We start from the raw sequence: 18,327 nt of genomic DNA, 5'->3' as shown, positions 1-18,327 counted from the left end.
AAAGGCAAACACAGCTCAGTGTACTGGAGCTACAATTGACTAGATACAGGTTAAATGGTAAAGATGTCCCATAATCAGTGCTGCCTCCATCAATATTCACAAACCACATTTTTCCATGTCTATGTAGGCTCACATGCATGTACTGGATTTGGTTTTATTTTAAAAAGACATATAAATTATATTCTTGACTATAGTGAAAATTGTAAATGAGTGTTTTCATTTGTTATATTTGAAAACAGAGCACATATGGTAGTCAGGCTTCTAAATTGTTTTTTTTTTTAAACAAAAGATACAATACAGGGACACATACAAATGATTTGTCACTGTCCAAAATATTGTCTGCAGGAGGCAGATAATATATAAGTTTGAAACAATCCATTTTTACATACTAGGTAAAATTAGCTTTAGAGCCAAACATTTTTGCTTATTTCTTACTATAAAAAGCTGATTACAACTATAATGATATAAAGATATAAACTATAAAGGTATTAAAATAAGATTTAAAACTACAGCGTCAATGCAAATATGCTTGGTTAATAATACTAACACAATTTGGAGGCTAAAAAAGAGGAAATAATGCCTCCCAATAGAAAAGGCCATCATCTCTATATTGGCAAGGTAATTATTTACAAGTATTTACTTCTCTTTACTGTTGTTTCTAACATGTATAATGTTTTTATGTTGCCAAGAAATCTAGCTTAAATATTCAAATCTGTACCACAACAACAAGCTTTGAAATGTGTAATATGTAGCTACACTTGACTTTATAATGCTTTCATAAAGCAAGTAAGTTCTCTTGCTATTACTAGATTGTTATAGGCGTTATCCTGTTTTAAGGTGGCAATATCTAAAAATGCTAAAGATGTGTCTATTCCAATTGTTGGGGTTTATACTTATAGTAAAGCAGAGTCCCCTGTCACAGATACATTTACAAATTCTGGAGTTAAATGTGCATAGAGCTTAACTTTTTTTACCTTTATGTAATTAAGAAATGGATGGCAAGCAAATTAAACTAAACATGCAGAAAAAAAATGCCATATGATGTGTAACATAGATGGACTGGTAAAACAAAATTGAGGAACCTAAAAGCAATAAATGAGTCAATAATTGTCACCTGATACATTTTTTAGATGAGGTGCTTTCCTGGCAAATTGGGCAGTTAGATGCCCTCCGGTCAGCTGGTGTTAGGGATTAGTGTGCATGCAAAAACCTGTTCCAACTGGTATGTTTCCTCCCTCTGATATGCCAATACTTCTGAAAAGCCTAGTTGAGGCATCAGAATGTACCTCCACATATGACCATCATCTTATGCCTATGACTGTCTAATACTGAGAAAGTGATGGGTCAGAGATCTGTTCAAAGTTGTCAAAATCATTCATTACAATTGTATCCCTCATTGGGACAACTTTTGCTGCAGCATGTGCAAGGTAAAATAATTGTTCCCTCTTCTGTAAAGAAAAGGGAATGACAAATAATATTTTCTTTGGGACAACTTTTGCTGTAGCATGTGCAAGGTAAAATAATTGTTCCCTCTTCTAAAAAGAAAAGGGAATGACAAATAATATTTTCTTTTCTCCATGAAATATGTGTTGCTTGATCTGTATGTAAGAAAACAAGTATTTATGGCACAAAAAGCCAATTATTATCCCAGGATTTAATTATTCACAGTCTAACTGTCACAATGGATAATTAAATCAGCCATTAGCAAATATTAGACTATGCGTATGCCTAGCCTAAGGAAAGGACACATCTCAGCTTTTCTGTTCCACATATCTAAAAGGAATCAACATATCCTAAAAGCCATTTGTAATAGTTAGGATAATATAGTTTGTGAATATACAGTTGATGGTAAACTTAAAGCACTTTCTTTTATCAAATGCTACTTGTTAATGTGTCCTTGTGTATTTATCTATAGTTATGGGATGAAACATAATTGTTGTAAATATGAAAGCATTATAGAAAAGATGGAAAACACAAGCAATGGTTGGAGTTAGACATCAACCACAAAAGCCATCATTATTATTATATTGTAAGTGCTAGGAAGGTCACATTTATAATAGCTCAATTCACTTCCAGCACTATACACTATACACACTACATGCTAGCTGGTGAGCATAATGCTTCCTTTCTTAGGTATCCACTTTATGCACTTAAATTGGATTATTTTATGTTTTAATGTACTATACATTAATTTAATCAGTACTGGCAATTGTAAATAAAATGTTTCTGTAAGCTGTATGGTAAACTATTTTGATTATGTCACGGACTTCAGTCTGTTTCTGCAGCTTTTCTTACATTTCCTTTTACTAGTTTAGTAAAGTCGTGTACAAAAATAAAGGTTTAACTTTATTTTATTTGTGTTTTTGTTATTTCAAGGTACCATTGTAAATATGAATGTAATAATTATTGTCGAGCTATGCTATAAACTTTTTTTACTTTAAATATTTTTCAGCTAGAAGTTTGGGGAATGACTATCAGAAAACATAAATACACATTTAAAGTGCTTCGTATCCATTATTGCAATTTCTAAAACCTGCAAAAAGCACTATGTCAAGTTGTTCTGCACACTTTGTGACAAAAAAATCTTACTATTAAAATCAACTGGAAAATTTTCTGATACCTGTATTTTGTACAGATAAAATTAGCTCATGGAGAAAGTATTATGTAGCAATTAGTATATGAACTAAGCTTGTATATCTTTTGGACTCGAAGTCCTTCCATCATACACACCTCTGAGTTCTACCCAAAAATATTGTGTTGCTCATTTTTCAAAGCATATCTATACACAAAGTTCTCTTTTTAGCTTTGGGTAGAGAATGAAAGAGCCAAAACCTCTGGCAGATTTTTGTGATGTGAGTTCCAAAATTTTGTGGTTGCACCCAGAACAGGAGGTGAGGGAAAATCCAATGTAACAACTGTTCTGGTGACAACTGTCTAGGAGGTGATATTACATTAGCAATATTTCTTCTCATTTCCTTTTGAGTCTATGAGACAGGAAGTAAACAGTATTCTCTCTAACAGGATACAGACAGCATGGCATAACTGACTTAGGGTCTCACTATTCACTACTCTATCTAAAACTAGAAAAATACCTTTTGGCTATGTACAAACATTACAGTAAAGTAGATCAGTACAGGAAATTAAATTTTGGGTTCAGTCAGACTAAAAAGAATGTTAAACGTGGGCAATAGGACACAAATGACCAAAAGCATATTGCAGACTTTGTTTTATGCAAATGTCCTTAACAGCTGTGAATTCATTCAAAATAAATGTACATGGCACACAAAATATAGGGAATATACATGTGTGATTGGTTGTTTTCTGCAAGGCATCTTTCAGTTCACATTTACTGTAACTAAGTAACTAAATTTCTAACAGACTAATTTACTAGGAACTTTTTAACACTATTTAATAAGTGGGCAGAAATCATGACATGGGTTATTACGTATCATTACCACCTTACATGTACAGTGGCAGTACTCGTGTTTTTAAAGCAATCATAAGGTTGGAGCTTGCCAAACTAGGCATGGCCTAATAGGTCTTGTTGGGCCAAGAGGACAGTTTAAAGATGATCTGAAAATTTATTTTATAATGTCAAAGGCTATAACTTAAATTCTTAAAACATTTTTTAAATGCCTTAAAATAACAATTCCAGAACCTTAAAAACAACGCACAGAATAAGTACACACATAACGATTACATGCAGTGAAAATGCTGATATTTATCATAAACATAAATGGAATGGACAAGCATCTATAAAGTGCACGAGCAAGTGCAAAGCTTAAACAAAAAAAAGAACAAAGCAGATAAACAAATGTAAGAATAAAAATTAGTAGATGAAAAATGTTGATGGCAGGAGGCAGAAGGAAATGCACAATGAGTTGTGTGTATTTGAATGTCTGACCTGTTAGTTGGTCGTCGCCTGCAGCAGGGGCGATGCGAATGTATGGTGTTGTAAGCTGAGTCACGATTATCGCAGCTAAGGCAAAGGAAGATTTCCGGGTCAGCATGCATGAAGAGGAGAAGAAAAGCCAGACTGAAGCAAGGCTGACAAGAATACTGTCAATGTTTTACCATGTCAAACACTGCAACATCATTCTGCCATAACACCTCCCATCCTAATTTCACATAGTATAACTGACAATAGAAAGAATGAAGGAAAGTAAAGGAAAAGACTGGACCATGAAAATGAGTCAGAAGCTCTTTGGTTAGATCTTGTGATTGATGACAGGGTAGAAGATATGCTGTGTAGAAGCTTACACAAAACAGTTTCTATTTAGACAGTGGCACATTTCAGGACACGGCAACATGTCTTATTTCTGGTGTAATTAAATCCCAGCTGAAGTCTCATATCATTTAATTGCATTGTATTTCAGAGAATGTTAAAGGGTGTATCAGACCAGCTCTCTTACTGAGAGGTAATTACTAAGAATACTAGGTCTAACTCTGGTGCCTATTTGACTGCAGAGGCATTTAGACACAACTGCTGCACAACTGCTGCAACAAAAAAAATGGAGGTAAGACTATGAAAATTGAAGTTGTTAGTACATTGTCTGTTTGGCTGCACATCTAAGACTGTGACTTCCTCTGGGCATTAAGCAAAACCTGTATTGGTGACCCTAGAGCCAGTGAACAAGGTTTACATGGCCCACATAATTTCAAGCGTTACAAGATACTTACAGGATAAAACTAGAGCGGGTCATATGTCAGCAGATCTGACCGATTGAAGCTAGCAAATGCAAACTGGAATTTTATTGAATGCACCAATATATGCATATGGCCACATATGTTAGATCTCGCCCTGAATGAAAGAGCCTTTGGAAGGTTTGTATAATGACCACATACATATATTCCTATCCAACTGTCTTGCACAACAGATAAGAGCTACTCTTGTCAAAGGCTATAGGACGGTTTAGGAAAGGCCAATACCTTATTTTTAAGCTAGTTTTGTTTTAATACAGTACACTTTTTTGCTTAAGCATATGTTTTGAACAATTATTTTTTATCTATCCAGAGTGAAGCCACTTCCATGTGCACCATCATGAAGTAGAGTATATCACTAGAACCTAGTCACATTTGGATCTCAATATTCTCACAGCAAATAGTATGTATGTTCTCGGTTACAAATACTAAGGGGGTTTATTCACTCAGCTGCCGAAGGCAGCTGAAGGAATAACTAAGCCGAATTGAAGTGATCCGAAGCCTCTTTGGCTATTCACTGCAGCCGTGTACGGCTATTTTAAGCCATACATCAGCTGTATTCGGCTCACTTCACCTCCCTTCGGCTCGTCCGAACAGCCTCAGCATGTTCACCCGAACCGAAGGGAAGAGTGCATTTGCCTCAGCTGATGCAACATTTGGATCAACTGAGGAGAATGTTCGCAGTCCTTTACCTGATGTTGACCCCTATTCTCCAAGGGGCGGCATTCACCCAGCCTAAAGCTAGGCGGAGGATTTATTGTATAAACGCCCAATTGCCCAAGTCCCAGTAGCATTTATGCATGGAAAAAAAAGTCCTAAGACTGCTGAAGTCATACAGAGCTAATATTTAGAATATATACATCAGAGACCACTTTACAGTAAGTTCTATGATTACACACTTTGGGTGTATTGTGTCTTTTTCCTGTGCATAGTAACTTCCACTCTCTTTCACTTTCTCGCTCTCTCTGTCTCTGTTTAATCTCTGTTTAATCTATTACCATTCATATTTAAACTTCCAAGTAATATTTAAATCTAGTGAGTGAATAGTGAGTGAATATTTAAATCTAACTAGTGGCTCTAAAACCTTTCTATGTACTGACTCTTATACATCATTCTGTATGTGAGAAACAAGAGAATAAGGCCAACAGTGAGTGTGTCTGGGAGCACCCAACATGCATTTTAAACAGATAATCAAAAAAGAAGACCCGGATCATCAGATTACTAACTCAAAGAAGTGTTGCTGCCTGATACAGTAAATATATGTTTGTATAACACGCTGAAGTTCTGAGCTGGCTGTGATCCCTGTATGCATCTCAAAAGCTTAATTTTCAGGTACAATTGGAGTGCACCTGTCACTTATAAGGCAAGGACAATTAAAAAATGAGAGTACTGGTAAAATAAAAAAAGAAGGTATGTTTTTTTAACAAGTGAGGCAATGAAATCAATAGTTATAGTAACAAAAAAATATGTTATCCGATATATCAGCAAACAGATTTCTTAAATAATTTCTGTCTTTTCCGAGAACTCCAAAAAAAACAAAAAGATATACAAAAAGTTTAAGCTACAAAGGTTTACTGCTAGTTGGCCAGCCAATTAATGTTTGTGCCCTTTTTGCTATAAAGCCTAAGCACAATAAATACAAACCTTGACTGACAACAGAAGTGTGTGAACTGATGGTAGAGGTTCATCATGTGAATTGTAAGCACAGTAAAATCAAGCATTTTAAATGCTTACTTGCAGCAGTTTTCCTTTCCATAAACAATGGGGTCTATTCACTAAGCTGCCGAGGGCTAACAGCAGTGAATAGCCGAATGCCGCTGAGCGGCATTCGGCTCGGCTGTTCTGCTCGATCCCTCAGAGGTACCGAGCAGAACAGAAAAAGTGAAAAAAGTAAAAAAAAGTAAATATAAAACGATTGTGCGGAGCTAGCAGTGTCAGCTAGCTCCACCCAATAGTTTCTTATTGTCCGCATGCTTCTGACAGCTGGGCGGAGCCAGCCGTGCCACTTTCAGAGAGATCAGCGTCCCTGGTTACCTGCTAACCAGGGACACTGATCTCCAATCAGCTAACTCTCTCTGGTGGCCCGGGGGTTTCCCGCTCCCGGACGCCAAGGAGAGAAACACAGCAGTGTCTTTTTTTCTTTATTCTGAAACGAGCGATTGAAAAGCATTGGGACATTATTATTGGCTATTTCAGTTCTCAATAGCCAATAGTAAACTAGCATTGTGCCCGCCCTCTGCTGATGGACCTGATGGAGAACTGCAGCAGAGGGCAGGTACAATGCTAGTTTACTATTGGCTATTGAGAACTGAAATAGCCAATAATAATGTCCCAATGCTTTTCAATCGCTCGTTTCAGAATAAAGAAAAAAAGACACTGCTGTGTTTCTCTCCTTGGCGTCCGGGAGCGGGAAACCCCCGGGCCACCAGAGAGAGTTAGCTGATTGGAGATCAGTGTCCCTGGTTAGCAGGTAACCAGGGACGCTGATCTCTCTGAACGTGGCCGGAGCCAGCCGTAAGATCAAGGCTGGCTCTGGCCAGTTCCTCTCTGTCTCTCTTCATCTCCTTACATAACTTTCTTTGTAGCAGCTGGGGGAGGAGCAATGGGAAATATCATAGAGTTTCATTCGAGTGACAGCTCAGGTTCTGCTGGGGTTGCTGGCATCACCTCCAAGATGGCGGCACCCAACAGCAGTCTCAGGGTGTTTGGATGTCTACACAAGGGAGAATTCTAAAGTTGAATTCACATATAATCTTACGGGAAGATTGGTTTTGAAATGTACCATGTGGAAATGTAACCACATACAGTTTGTTTAGGATATAATTCCTATCTCAAATAAATAAATCTATTTTTGGTCAGCTGAAACAGCTGGAAAATGATGTGAAGAAAGTACACAAGAAAATTATAGACAGACTTTTTCTGAAGGATTTCTCATTTACATAGAACAGCCTGAGTGCTATTAGAATTGTGGCAACGAGTGAGAGAAATAGATCATCTACCATCTGCAGACAATTAAACTCAAAACTGCTGCTGCATAATATTTTGAAATATCCCTCTGCAATGTTCAAATAGAATGATGCTACTGGATGCTTCATAGCTAGTTACGTGCCCTAAATATCTTAACAGAATCACATTTCTTGGTAGAATATATCTATCTCTACCACAGCAAGGTACAAAGACATGCCGTATTGTGTTTTGGGATAGTCAGATGTGGAAAATGTACAGCAAATACAGTAAGGGGGAATTCATCAAAAGTGGGGCAGGCAAAATCCGGAGCAGTTACCCAGGGCAACCAATCAGCTTCTCTCTTCAGTTTGTTCAGTTAAGATTTGAAAATGACAGAAGCTGATCGGTTCCCTCTCACGGCTGCTCCAGATTTTGTCTGCTCCAGTTTTGATAAATTCCCCCCATTATGTTTTTTCCCCTGACTAATGTACAATTCCCTAATTAATGTACATTCAATACAATGTCACATTAAGGGCTTGTTCACACCAAGCGCGGAGCAGAACAGAGCAGTTACAGAATCCATCCAATGAATTCAATGGTATTTTGGGCTCTAGTTCACACCAGAGCATTCAGTTCCAGAGCATGTGGAAAAACTGCAGCATGCCCTATTTTTTCTGCTCTGAAACGCACCAAAATGCATGCAAATGCATAAAAAAATGCATGCAAGCTCCCTGGAATGCACTAAAAAAACTTTTTTTTTTTTAACGGCCTGGAAAGTGGCAAAAACGTGGCAAAACACACTGCAGTGCATGTGCAGAAACTCATGCAGATCTGGTCCGCATTTGGTGTGAACAAGCCCTTAGTTCACTAATTGAGATTATAGCCCATAACAGGAGCAAGTTTGGAGTGGTGGCTAATTTACAACACACACAGGGACCATGGGGAATTAAAAGTAGCCACCTTCCAGAAAGAAGGACAGTGTCAGCACCAATTCAGAGATGATTTGAGGATCCACAGCCGATCACAAATACGATACATTTTTGTTCATAGTTAAGTATGTGCAGAAGGAGTTCGACTCAGCCGATCCAACATCTGGATCGGCTGAGCTGAACATCCGGCAGGCTTCTCACTGCTGTTCGGGCTATTCTTAAAGATGCCGAACAGCAGTGAGCGAATAGCCGAATGCCGCATTCGGCTCCGCTGTTCTGCTCGGTCCCTCAGAGCTACCGAGCAAAACAGAAAAAGAGTGAAAAAAGTTAAAAAAAAGTAAATAGCAAACGATTGTGCCGGATGTTTCATATATGTGACTCACTTATATATGTTTCAATGTATTAGATATGTATGATTATTAGCTCGGCACAATATTGTTTTTCACATTTTTCAGATATTTAGTTATATCCTTAGTGCTTGGTAGCTCTTATTTCCACATTACACTTACTGGCGCTGATCACCTTTATTGTGGTTCATCTATGTCTCCACATATTGCATACCAAAAAAACTATGAATTAAAATAGCTTATATTCTATGCCTATGAAGTGGTCTGACCAGCTGCGCAAGCAAGCTTCAGCTTATGGGCAACAATGCTTTCTTGCATGTGATGTATGTAACTCTTTGACAAATTTTAAAACAGATGAAAGCATAAACATAAACGATTATTTTACTGTACAAAATGTGCGGTAAAACATGCACAAATGCATGGGAAAAAATGTGGAGGGCATGTTGCAGAATTTGCTACATGCACTACTTTCTTGAGTTTGGCACACATCCAGGAACCCATTGAAATCAATGGGGATGCACGCCAAACGTTGGATGCAATGCATGATGGGATATTTAATCTAGAGAAATTGAGATTGTATCACATTAGGCAGAAGCAAAAGAAAGACAGCACACTTGAAGTCCAAGCAGTTGTTGAAAGTGATGGACAGACAGAAGGCCGCACTCACTACATAAAAGGGATTTTTTCTAGCAAGCTTTAATTGCATTTTTAAAAACAATGATCTATGTATTCCTATTACGGTGCTGATGTGTATGGTATTGTATTGTACTTGTACTGTCTTCCCCCATATGTTGTTAAATGCTACGCAAACGGTTGGCTGGATATAAATCCTGTATAATAATAATATTAATAATAATAATAAAAAGTACAATGATAATAAAAATTACAGGATATGATTTGCTGTGAATTTAGAACTCCTGTAAAACATAAATATAAATCAAAGAACAAAAATATAATATACTGCAGCTTACTAATTCCTGGATATGGTGGCTGCATACCTTTTCCTTTTTTTTGGCTTTTTCCTTATTTTCACCTGGATTACCCTCATTACACTGTATATATGGAGCAGCAGTTACAGAAGTGTGTTATGTGTGTTAGGGGAGGTGTTCTGCAGTTCACAGAGTTGAACAAGGCTGACAACAATGCTAGAGATAACAATGTAGCATGCACAGGAAATTTCAAACTCACTGGATTTTTGGCAGGATCAACGGGTAAAGAATATTTTTGCACTTGTCGAACAAATACAAAAAAATGCATTCAGTGGTACAATTAGTGGTATAATTAGCATAAGAAAAGGGAGCAAACAGAAGTTCATCATTAGGTGTTCTTTAAAGTAGATCTTAAAGGTATTGTAATTTCAAAAGTAATTTTCAATCTTTTAAAATATTTAGCTTTTATTAACAGAATACCTGGTATTCCTGCCATGAATACATTGTTCTGACACTTTCTGATATGGGGTGACAATTCTGCATTGTCACCCTGTCATACGTGACTGCACAAACACTCATTGTGCAGACATTTTCCACTGTTATCACTATCAGAAAGCAAGATCCGAACAATAGTGTGAATGGGCCACTGAAGCGAGTTCATGTAAGCAGGAAGTGACTGAAAGAAGTTAAGGGAATCAGCATTGCTGAGATGTAAAAAAGGATTAAAAAAAGGTGGAAATGGTATTTTCTAAAATGAACAAATGCCAATAGTGTATGATACACAGTGCTAGAGCAAACTAAGGCCTGGTTCACACCTGGGCGTTTTGTAGCGCGTTCCTATGCTCTGCAAAACGCTCAAACACCGAAATCCCATTGTTTCCTATGGGTATGGTTCACACCTGGGCGTATTACAGGCCGTATGAACGCACTACAAAACGGCCTGCGCCCAAAGAAGTACATGTACTTCTTTTTGGTCGCACGTTTCCATTGGGATACAGCCAAGTAGCCCTCGGTAAAAACGTGTGACGCGCGACAAACGCGCATATTCAATACGCCTAGGTGTAACTCAGCCTAACAGGGTTATTCTTAAAAGGTTGAAGAGTTTGGAGAAGGCAGGAGAAGTGAACAATCTAGGGCATAATAGCTGAACTGGAAATATTCTCCATTTCAGCTCACTTTTCAGTTCAACTATGTTGTCCTAGATTGTTCCCTTCTCCTGCCTTCTCCAAACTCTTCACCCTTTTGTGAATAACCCTGTATATGTCATCCATTTAGGCTGTAGATCTACTTAAAAATCTTCCGGGGAAGTTTTTTTGCTAAAGTACAGATGTAATATCTTAATACACTATCAAAACATTTTACTGCATTTTTTACATTGTTGTCAAAATATGACAAAATGACAGAAGAATCTGTATATTATGTACATATAGGCAATCAGCAAAAATACACAGTTGAAATACATATATGTAGACTCTTTTACCTGCCATAAAATTGTGCCAGTTTTTCTAATTCAGACACAAATGGGTTGATTTACTATAGGCAAATCGGCCATTCACTTTTCAAGGGAATTTGCACATTGCAGGGGAAGTTTCCCTTAGCTTGGTGAATGTGATGATATTTCACGTTGCAAAGAATAGCCAATCATGTGCAGGGAAAATAAAAAACAATTTTTGCTGGCAAGTGATTGGACGATGGAAGTCAGCAGAACTTCACCTCATTCATTATGCTTAGGGTCACTTCCCTTGCAAAGTGAACAGCCTATTTGCCTTTAGTAAATAAACCCCAAAGTGTTCTGCCGCTGTTTTATTATCCAGTCACAGTCTGGATAATATCTGGATTATCCAGTCACATTAAACAGAATGGCTCAGAACCTTATATGGAGTTTTCCCTTACTCTACAGACACATATTAGTGTTTACAAATTCGCTACGGTCATACCAATAAAGGGTTAAACCCAATTGACAGCTAAATATTTTAACATTAATGTTCTTTTCATCATGTGTTTTCTACAAAGTTAACTCCTTAGGAAATATGTGTATCTCTGTATGGTCAGAATTAAATGAATACAAGGAAAACATTGTACAATGAAAATTCCCAAAGGTAGCTTCATTTCCACATTTTAATCATCAAGGCTCAGTATGCATGAAGTTTATTTGATATGACATTTACATACACCGCTGGCTGATACAAGTGTTTTCACACCCTGGTTACTTTTCACTTTACTTGTTAAATAGCAAAAAGCAACAAAGCATACCTATAATTTGTACAAACTATCATGCAGCATCATCTTAGAACTAGCCTGTCATGCTTTTCCTCTTGGGACCTATGTTGCCTCGGGACTGTAAATCAGTTTTTTTTCCTGCATGGCTTCTGTGTTTTGTATTTGTTTTGAATGTCAGAGAAAAATCTTGCGCTAACAATAAAGGTGCCCATACACCTTACAATTATCTGCGGATTTTCTGTGGTCAGATGGAAAAAGTGCAACAGATTGGCCCAGGTGGAGATTACTCCATCCACACAGTTAAGTGTAGACCACCTGACCACAGAAAATCTGCAGATAAATTGTAAAGTGTATGGCCAGCTTTACAGTGTGTTGGGGAAATCAATGCTTAAAATATTTAATGCAGCTGTTTCTTTAAAAAAAGGATTGGCTCTACAGCACCTGCCTTTGTACTGTATAGAGCTGTAGTGTTTAATGCTTAAAGTGACACTAAACTCAGGAGTTAAATCTTAAAAATGCATTCAACTTTTCACAAACATGTGGCTTATTTGTGTATCACTCGGCTGTAGATCCTGAAATCAATTCTGAATTCATGTTGACACTGCCCTTCCTTCTAGAGGGTAGCTACTTTTGTTCCCTATGGTCCCTGAGTGTGTTGTAAAGTATCCACCGCTCCGCTTACTCCCATGAGGGACTATGATCTCATGTATAGTTTACTAATTTGTGTTTTGGAACACGATCTCTGATGCCAGACCCTACCCTACTCTTGTTGCGGTTTCCCATTTGGTTTATCATGATGTTGTAAATGGTTTGGATATCACATGGCTGTTTCTGTGATCGGCCTGAGGCCTGTGTACTTGTCGTTGCCAAAATCTCAAATAAAAATTTTTACTTGTGAAAAAAAAAGGATCTTGTGATGCTCAGAGGAGGAAGGGAAGCATGAGAGAGACCGACCGACCAATACAGAGAAGCTCTCAGCGTCGGTCTTTCTCCCTCACTTTCTCCCCCCCCCCGTCTCTAGCACATCCCCGGGGCCTCTGTCTGCAGGGAAACACTTACATTTCCTCCAGACAGCCGACCTGCAGCTCATCTTCAGCCACATTCTCCGACGCTTCTGCCCGGGGAAAGCAAGCTCCGCCCCCTGCACGCACGTCTGAGGAAGGTTCCAATAGCGGGCAGGGGGGGCCGGGGACATGCCAAATTGCATTTGTCTTATCATTTCATAATAAAAAGATATAGCTTGGAGCCCAGCCGCCTGGGCCCCTTACAACTTCAGTGGCTGTACCCCCCTGATGGCAGCCTTGCAGGATAGGAGGAGTACGATCTCGGGGGGCCCCCTTCTTCCTTGCTGGGCCCCCCCTCAAGTGGCGGAATGCCAGGGCCCGGTCGCAATTGCGACCTCTGCGACCCCGGTAGTTCCGCCAGTGTGTGTTGAGATTGTAGTCCTTCACAGGAGTGAGCTTGGAGTGGAGTGGAGCTACTTTACAACACACACATGGGGAACAAAAGTAGCCACCCTCCACTGTCCTGCCAAATCAAATTAACATTTGGCAACATTGCTTCCTTACTTTCCTAAATAAAAGTGTTGAGTGAATTAGACTGGTTTGTGGCTCTGACTGATTTTCCACTTTCTCTGAGATCACATGACCAACACCTCAGCATTTAATTGTATGACATTTGAGAAAGTCACTAACAGGTAAGGCACAGAACCCATACGAGGTAAAGTCTATGGAATTTAAAAATGAAAACATTTTGTTGAGGGGAGAATAAAACTGTTGCAACAACAGCAGTATAAATATAGAATACATTAATAAATAGAACAATTGGAATAAAGAAAGGAGAAAGGTTGGGATAACAAGTTTCTGTTACTTAAAGTGACACTAAACTCATAAGTTAAATCTTAAAATGCATTCAAGTACCTCGTATTAACAACAATGTATCTTATTTGTGTATCACTCAGCTGTAGATCCTCAAATCATCTCTGAATTGGTGCTGAAACTGTCCTTCCTTCTGGAGGGTGGCTTGTTTAGTTCCCCATGGTCCCTGTGTGTGTTGAAAAGTAGTCACCGCTCCAAACTGCCTCCTGTGATGGACTACAATCTCAATACAAATTAGTAAACTAAACATGAGTAGTCCATCACGGGAGCTGTGGCTACCTTACAACACACACAGGGACCATAGCCACCCTCTAGAAGGAAGGACAGTGTTAGCACCAATTCAGAGATGATTTGAGGATCTACAGCTGAGTGATACAGAAGTAAGATACCTTTCTGCTAATAGTTAAGATACTTGAATGCATTTTTAAGCTTGAACTCCTGAGTTTAGTGTCACTTTAAATTGTATAGAAGGTGTTGCCTGCCTTGGGGTACTAACTTGTGATAATACAAATCAGCATATGGAAAGAAGAAATAACACAGGACGCAGTACATAATAATTAAAATATAAAAGGTTGAAAAATAAATCAAAAGTCCTTAAAATATAACTTTTATTTGCTCATCAATAAGAAAAGCTAATAATGCCCCCAAAAAACGGAGTGTTGTACAAAAACACATAAACTTACTGAGGCCTCAGTGATAATATAAATATATTATGCATATAAAAATATATCAGACTTAAAATGCAAAAACTGTTTCTACAAAGATAAAGCAAATACATATTACCATGCAATACTTTATTATATAAAACCATGGCACTTTTAAAAGTTATACTTTAAGGATTTTTGTATTTCTTTTTCAATCTTTTATATTTTCACTATTGTATACTGTGTTCTTTTTTTTTTTCTTTATATACTGATTGGTGCTAAACGTTTCCTTTTCTCCAGATTGTGAATGGACCTGAAGACTAAGCAATTATCTCTGGAGTAAAAATGGAACAGTGCTATTGTCAACAGCAACCAATTCATTTGTTGTTTCTTAAGTTGCATATGTGAATTTAAACATGGAATGTAAAACTTTGATTTAATGGTTAGCAGCTCTAGTTTTTCTTGCTTCCATTTTCATAAATCAGTCCAATGCTTTGGGATATCAAACTGACAAAATGCTGTTGGAGCATGCTGCCTATTTGGCAACTCCTGAAGCAGATTATGGGAACAAATCTCGTGTCCCAGACTGTAAGCTGTATATACCTGGTAATATGCAGTAGTAGGCAAGTTAGAAATGGCAATGCACATTATGGGTTAACAAGATAACAACATTCCTACATGTCAATGTAATTTTATTGTGAAAGAGCTATTTTTGTTTAGGAAGATTGTGTACAGTGAATGTTTCTCTTTCTACTCTGTAAAATATTATATTTTGTTGCCTCTCACCCTCTTCTTTATGCCCTGTCTACTCTATGGAAACCCATAGGTGCAGGATGGGAAGTGAGGTCACCACATGCCTACCTGTATAGCATATCAGAGTTGTGAAAACTCCTGAAAATCATATCCAATTGTACAGTGCACAAAAGGTGGGCAGGAAATACCATTCCTTTCTGCATGTGGTCACAAAAGACATGGGGTCTCAAGGCAAATGGAGGACATTGTCTCCAATGCTCCATAAGAGGCCATCAACTGAAAGAAGAGCTAGCTCCTTTCAGGTGATGGTCTCCTAAGTTGATCACAGTAAGTGTGGCATTGAAATAATTATATATATATGGATGATTTAACTACAATCCACTTCAATTTCTTTAATCTTCAGTAGGCTAAATGCTGGCAAAGCCATTTGTTAGGATTCAGTTTAAGAATATCTGTTAACCATTTTAGACTTCTAAAGGTAAAACTGATATTACAGAACAGCCCTTTCTTTCTGAGTACCTCTCTGTTTATGGTTCCGCTCTGTTACTAATGGCCCAAATTTTGCAACTTCAAGGCTAAGATTTCCCCCACATCAGTCCCTGTCAAATAAGGCTCACTGATTGGACAAGAGGATAAATAATAGGCATGTGCTAGGTCTAGGTACAGGACTTAGCCCACAGTTGGGAAAGTCAAGCACTTAGTAACAAAGTATAACGAGAGATCTGAGTAGAGCAAAGAAGTGGCAGTTATGCCTAACAGAAGTAACAATGGGCATCTTTGAATGCCTGCCCTTAGAGAGTATTATGTTTCTTACACATTTAAATATGGCTGACAGGTCTGTATTAAGACAATGTAAGACATATTTGGCTGTCAAGATGTCAGTCACAAGATTCACACAAAAGGGCTCTTTTGCAGGGGAAATATGGTAGGTAGTCTGTAGTCGTATTTGCACAAAGTGGTTGATTTTATAAAGGCAAAGAGTCTTTACACTTAAAAAAGTGAATGTTCAATTAGCTTAGTGAATAAAATGAAGATGTGTTTACATCAATCATCCAATCATGTGCAAGTAAAAATCTGCTTTAATTGCCCTCAAATATAACTGGGTATTCAAAGTGAAAGCAGCTCCACCTATTCAGTAAACAATCACTTTGCTACATAAAAAACCCTAACTCCTCTGCAATGTGACACTGTACTGAATGCTGTATTATAAAGTTTATTCAGTATGTTTTACAAACATTTTATTAGTAATGTGAATTACTATAAGGATTCCAAACAAGGATGAAGGCAACAAACCAGAAATATTGAGTGCAAAGATACTGAATATCTATGATTAGAGATTTTTTACAATTTCTGGTGTCTACTAATCTAAATTTAATTCAATTTTTTTCACAATCAGGAAACATCAGTGATGTAAAAATAAAACCTTCGCCTGAAAAATATACTAAATGTAATGGACGTTTAATTAAGGTTTTAAACAGCTCCAAGTAATAAAGTCCATGTTAGGTGTGCTCTCTGCCATCCATTATGACATTTCTAATTTTGTAATTTTTCCTTTAACGGTGCTAGAGGTAAGATTCCTGTGTCAGCTCTATTAATAAATGTGTTAAACATTAACTTGGAGAAAATGGGAACTTAAAATATTAATTTCACTATTAAGACTGGGAAACTAGCCTGTTCAGGTTTGATTATTTTTAGTCAGTCCTCCTTCTCTTAAACATACATGCATGATTCCCACCAAAATGAAAACTGCACTGTTTTTTACTGATTCTGTGTGTCTGGTTAAAAAAATAGTTATGTCGTGTACTTGATAGTTTAATGTTAGATATGAATGCAACACTACAGTTCTGAGCAGGAGCTTCTCAGAGGTAAGACCACAGAGGCAGCTGCCTTAAGCCACAACATGTAACAAACTCTTGCCCATTGTGTCCTATGTCCTACACTCAGAACTTGGTATTTAGCCATAATCTCTAGGCCTCATACTACATATTCTATTTATTACCCTAAGATTCTAGTGGCTACAGGAGCAGGATAAAATCAGGAAGCAGCTTACATTATAGCCATGAGTAAACTAAACCCTTCCAAATGTAATTATGAATGTTTCACTGATATCCATTTAAATATTTATTTGGGAAACCAGGGCACTGTCTTTTTTTACAGGTATTAACTAGGCATTATTTTAATTGCTCATTAAGAGAGTAGGAATAGTGCAGATTTCAGCAGCTAAATTAGCTATGTAATGCTATATTTTTACATCACTGTAAAGTGGAGAGTCAAATTCTAAAGATAAATGCAAGATTGGCATAACGATTTGAGAGGCTTACCCAAGGCGGTCTATTGCCTTTTGGAGTAAAAAGTAATCAGATCTCAGCTCCAACCCCAGCTGCACAATGCCCCAACCAGGCAGAGATTGAGTTTCCATAGAAATGGGAGGGCAGTGATGCTTTTATCAGTTTGGAGCTCCCTGCATGCACATTGGCTATAGGTGGTTTCTATCTACACAACCATTTTAGGTGGTAAGGACACTGCTGGATATAAGGTAGAGAATGCTTGTGGGATCTACTTAATCTTTCTACCATTCCTTAAATAGGAAACTGTATCCATTCATAAAAACATGATTCTGGTAAGAAATACAAAAAAGTATGTTCTTTCTATTTTCAAATTATTTTCATGTAGAAGCAATTCCTCTTCTATGCTACTTCCAGCTAGCAGTGGTGCTTTTGTTTGTCCTACTTTGTGAACTTCATATTAAAACATGTATTATAGAATGGCTACAGAAACTGTGGGGAATTCTTGCTGAGACTGTTAGCTATAACTTGAAAGAAGTAGCAACTGTGGTTTTTCAAAAATGGTAAAGTGTAACGTCAAGGTGAGGTCAATATCTACTCAACTGCATGCACATATAGAACTTTTCTCAGTCAGATGGTTATATGGCTATAGGAGGTCAACAACCAGAAATAACTTTGAAGTGAATCCCTAGAACA

At 37.7% G+C, this 18,327-nt stretch overlaps 1 protein-coding gene across 9 annotated transcripts in view; it reads right to left on the bottom strand.

Annotated features, from left to right (window-relative positions):
- PTPRM (protein tyrosine phosphatase, receptor type M) overlaps positions 1–18,327 on the bottom strand; it is a 606,372-nt gene that overhangs the window by 210,570 nt on the left and 377,475 nt on the right. For 5 of the 9 annotated variants that reach the window (XM_018553724.1, XM_018553732.1, XM_018553757.1 and 2 more), the window contains exon 14: positions 3,905–3,979. The exons of the other annotated variants lie outside the window; for them this stretch is intronic. In XM_018553724.1, the coding sequence (XP_018409226.1) occupies positions 3,905–3,979 (75 nt within the window). The remainder of the gene's footprint in view (positions 1–3,904; positions 3,980–18,327) is intronic. 9 annotated transcript variants of the gene reach the window in all.

The sequence above is a fragment of the Nanorana parkeri genome, unplaced genomic scaffold (genome assembly GCF_000935625.1).
Source record: "Nanorana parkeri isolate BGI_ZX_2015 unplaced genomic scaffold, ASM93562v1 scaffold7, whole genome shotgun sequence".
NCBI classification, from domain to species: Eukaryota; Metazoa; Chordata; class Amphibia; order Anura; family Dicroglossidae; genus Nanorana; species Nanorana parkeri.
Note: the sequence above shows the minus strand (reverse complement) of the source record. Positions and strands in the feature narration are given on the sequence as shown.